The sequence below is a fragment of the Furipterus horrens genome, unplaced genomic scaffold, assembly GCF_987537825.1.
Source record: "Furipterus horrens unplaced genomic scaffold, mFurHor1.1.pri manual_scaffold_9, whole genome shotgun sequence".
NCBI classification, from domain to species: domain Eukaryota; kingdom Metazoa; phylum Chordata; class Mammalia; order Chiroptera; family Furipteridae; genus Furipterus; species Furipterus horrens.
Window position 1 is genome coordinate 16,707,883 of NW_028327179.1, and position 4,129 is coordinate 16,712,011.

Genomic DNA, 4,129 nt, shown 5'->3' on the forward strand with positions numbered 1-4,129 from the left:
CATTCTTCAAATCGCCAATCTCTCCCCTCTCTTACATATGTATATTTTAGTACCCCGTTCCTATCCTCCACGCCAGCTTTGTCACACACACACGCACGCACACACACACACCACGCTCACGCTCGTCTGTGTCGATCACACACATTCGCACAACTTTCCTTTTCCCCGCATCAAGCGCGCACACACTCATCTACCCTCCCGTCTCTTTCACACAAACACGGAATCACACTCCTCCCTCTCCCCCCACGTCAAACTCACACACCACCTCCCCCTGCTTCACTGCACTGTCCTCTTCCCTCCCCAGGGCTGTCACTTACAGTTACACTATAGTACACTCACACCTTTCCCCTCAACACTTTACCGAACTGTCCCTCTACCCCCCTTTGTCACACGCAGTTATATTGTCACCCAACACCCTCCCCCTTCTCGGCACTGTTCCTCCCCTTCCCTCCTTCCTTCACCACAGTCAATGTGGTGCCACCCTCACATTCCCTACCCCGAGTCCCCGGTCTGCACTGTCTCCCAGCTTGGTCACACACGCACAGTTACACGGTTACGCGCTCACACGCCCGCTTTGGAACCCGCGCAGTGCCCGCGCGCAAGCAGCGCGCCGCTCCCCACCCCCACCCCCACCCCGCCCCCCGCTCCCCGCCCCCAGCCCCCAGCACGGCGGCCGGCGGCTGCGCCGATGACCTCACGGCGCGCGCGCGGCGCGGCCCGGCGAGGCTGCAGATTGGCTGGCCTCGCCTCCGCGGCACTTCAAAGCCGGAGAGGGAGCTACAATTGTGGTGGAATGGGCGGAACTGATCATTGTATTGCACACCTCTAAAAAAAACACTGCCTCTGATTTATCAATATAAAAAAGATCCTCTGAGAGGAGGAGGGCACTTTTGTGTGATGGCAACTTCACTTCTAGGGGTGAGTCTCAGGATTTTCTCTTGCTGGTTTAATTAGTTTCCTTTTATTGCCGATCGGAGGGGGTTAAAGTCGCCCCGGCCAGGCCATGGGCTATCAGTCTCTATTGAGAGCTTTTTTTTTTTTTTTTTCCCCTTTAAATACAAGTGAGTTTGGAGAAAAGAAAGAGGGGGGGAAGGGGGGGGCGAGTCACTTTTTTTTAGCGCAGGAAAAGGTTCGAAGGGCATTTAGACAAGCCACCTCGCAGCGCCCGGCCGCTCCCAGCCCGGGAGACGTGCGCCCTGCCCATTTTACAGGCGACGATTTCGGGGGTAAAGAGAGCAAGTGCTTCCTGGGCAAACTGCAGATTTTCCCTCTTCCCCTTAAAAAATTCCGCAGCCCGCGTGGTCTTGCAGGTACGTTGAATCCATTTAATTTTTTTTTAAGCGATTGTAGACATTTTTTTTTTTTTTTAAGTAAAGTAAAAGAAAGGCAGGAAGAGCTAGTGAGCCAGCCTTATAGTTTGATCTCTTTTGGCCTGGAAGACACAACCCAGGATGGGTTTCTGGGGATCGGAACAAGATTTTCAAAATTCTTTCTGGATTACATGGGAAGCGCTTTTAAAAGCAATCCAGTGGTATTCCCCCAGGCTTCTCGGCAAAGGGAATTTCCTTTCTCCCTAACTTGGACTTTTGCTTGCTTGTCTGTTTTGAAGTGTCTGGGCCTTATGTGCACGGGAGTGTTGTTTTAGGTGAGAATATTTGTCAAACTCTTCTTTAGCATGGCGCTTTGCTCCCGAATCAGACGCCGGCAGCCAAACTTGCCCCCTCCCGTAGAGTAGGAAGCAGCCGGGCGCCAGGGCTGTTGGGGGAGCCAGGTGAGTTGGTGGCGGTACGCCGCAGCGAGAGCCGGGGTGCCATGGGACGTTTTGAGCGCTACCGGAGATCTGATGAAGATTTCTTTCCTCCCTCCCCCACCGGCCCTTTGCCCACCTCCCCTCCCCCACCCCTTCTCCTCTCCCCCTTCCCGCAGGAAGAACCAAGGTTGGGATCCACTCCTCTGGCCATGCTTGCTGCTACCTGTAATAAGATCGGCAGCCCCAGCCCGTCTCCCTCCTCCCTCTCGGACAGCTCCTCTTCCTTCGGCAAAGGCTTCCACCCCTGGAAACGTTCCTCGTCGTCCTCCTCCGGCAGTTGCAATGTAGTGGGTTCCAGCCTTTCTGGCTTCGGCGTGACGGGGGCCTCCAGGACCGGCGGCTCGTCTTCGGCGGCCGCGGCGGCGGCAGCGGCGGCGGCGGCCGCGGCGGCCCTGGTGTCCGACTCGTTCGGCTGTGGCGGCTCGCCCGGCTCCAGCGCCTTCTCCCTGACCTCCAGCAGCGCCGCCGCCGCTGCGGCCGCTGCGGCCGCCGCTTCCACCTCGCCTTTCGCCAACGACTACTCGGTGTTCCAGGCCCCCGGCGTCTCCGGGGGCAGCGGCGGTGGAGGCGGGGGCGGCGGCGGCGGCTCCTCCGCGCACTCGCAGGACGGCTCCCACCAGCCGGTGTTCATCTCCAAGGTGCACACCTCGGTGGACGGGCTGCAGGGCATCTACCCGCGCGTGGGCATGGCACACCCGTACGAGTCGTGGTTCAAGCCCTCGCACCCGGGCCTGGGTGCCGCCGGCGACGTGGGCTCGGCGGGCGCCTCCAGCTGGTGGGACGTGGGCGCGGGCTGGATCGACGTGCAGAACCCGAACGGCGCTGCGGCCTTGCCGGGCTCGCTGCACCCCGCCGCCGGGGGGCTCCAAACCTCGCTGCATTCGCCGCTCGGAGGCTACAACTCGGATTACTCAGGCCTGAGCCACTCAGCCTTCAGCAGCGGCGCCTCCTCGCACCTGCTCAGCCCCGCCGGGCAGCACCTCATGGACGGCTTCAAGCCAGTGCTGCCTGGCTCCTACCCGGACTCGGCCCCGTCGCCGCTGGCCGGCGCGGGGGGCTCCATGCTGAGCGCCGGGCCGTCTGCGCCGCTGGGGGGCTCCCCGCGCTCTTCCGCGCGCCGCTACTCCGGCCGCGCCACCTGCGACTGCCCCAACTGCCAGGAGGCGGAGCGGCTGGGCCCGGCGGGGGCGAGCCTGCGGCGCAAGGGCCTGCACAGCTGCCACATCCCGGGCTGCGGCAAGGTGTACGGCAAGACGTCGCACCTCAAGGCGCACCTGCGCTGGCACACGGGCGAGCGGCCCTTCGTGTGCAATTGGCTCTTCTGCGGCAAGCGTTTCACGCGGTCCGACGAGCTGCAGCGGCACCTGCGAACCCACACCGGTGAGAAGCGCTTCGCCTGCCCGGTCTGCAACAAGCGCTTCATGCGCAGTGACCACCTCAGCAAGCACGTGAAGACCCACAGCGGCGGTGGAGGAGGCTCCGCCGGCTCCGGCAGCGGTGGCAAGAAGGGCAGCGACACCGACAGTGAGCACAGCGCGGCGGGCAGCCCGCCCTGCCACTCCCCGGAGCTGCTGCAGCCCCCGGAGCCCGTGCACCGCAACGGCCTGGAGTGACTCGCACCCCGTGCCTGTCCCTCCCCTTGACCTCTTCCCACCCCGCTCCGCTTGGTCCCCGCCTGTCCTGGCCTTAGCTCCAGCCTCTCTGCACTGCATACTGCTTGCTCTCTGTCTTTGTTCCTCTTCAAACTCCTTGTGTGACTTAACTTTGTAAAGGGGATATGAACATGTAAGTAACACGCATGGCCATTCCGGGCCCCGGCTTTCCCCTCCACCCGGTAACAGCGTCCGAGCCCCGCACAGCCTGAAGCCGCACCCTTCCGGGCCTTTCATTCTCTCCTCTCCTCGGCCTCCGAGCGCCATCCCAGGGTGTGACGGGCCTGTCTCTTAGAGGGAAGCGGCCCTGGAGGTGGCCTCCAGCGCCTGGGAGACGGGCCTGCACCCGGGCGGGAGCAATTCGGCTGAGCAAGGTTGAGCAGCGCCGCGGGGAGAGCGAGGCCGGAGGCCCGCGCAGGGTGTTCCGCCCGGGCAGCCGCGGACGTGGTTCCAGAACGCGCGGCTGCCGCCCGCCCTGCGCCGAGCCCTCGGAGCTTTGTGCCGGTGCGCATCTGTCCGAGCAGAGCTCGGAGTTTGCAGGGTTTAGCTCTCCCAGCATCAGCTCTGCCTCTTTTTCTTTGTTCCCTGAGGTGGAACCGATGCAAGTTTCAGCTAAGGGCAGTCTTGGTGAATCGCTCTAGCAGCCTTCTTTCATCTTTATAACATT

The 4,129-nt window shown here is 62.1% G+C and overlaps 1 protein-coding gene across 2 annotated transcripts; it reads left to right on the top strand.

Moving 5' to 3' along the window:
- The first annotated feature begins 829 nt into the window (after positions 1 to 829).
- Positions 830 to 3,773, top strand: SP8 (Sp8 transcription factor). 2 transcript variants are annotated; one of them, XM_090287126.1, is made up of 2 exons: positions 830 to 918; positions 1,927 to 3,773. In XM_090287126.1, the coding sequence occupies exons 1-2, from the start codon at positions 898 to 900 to the stop codon at positions 3,421 to 3,423; spliced, it is 1,518 nt and encodes a 505-aa protein (XP_090143252.1). In that variant the 5' UTR covers positions 830 to 897; the 3' UTR covers positions 3,424 to 3,773. The 2 variants fall into 2 exon arrangements, with proteins under 2 accessions (XP_090143252.1, XP_090143253.1); XM_090287127.1 differs by lacking the exon at positions 830 to 918 and adding an exon at positions 1,253 to 1,310.
- Positions 3,774 to 4,129: the final 356 nt, after the last annotated feature.

Coding starts and splice junctions, on each gene's coding strand:
- SP8 (XM_090287126.1), top strand. CDS start 898: ATGGCAACTTCACTTCTAGGG. Junction 919..1,926: donor TGGCAACTTCACTTCTAGGG/GTGAGTCTCAGG, acceptor CCCTTCCCGCAG/GAAGAACCAAGGTTGGGATC.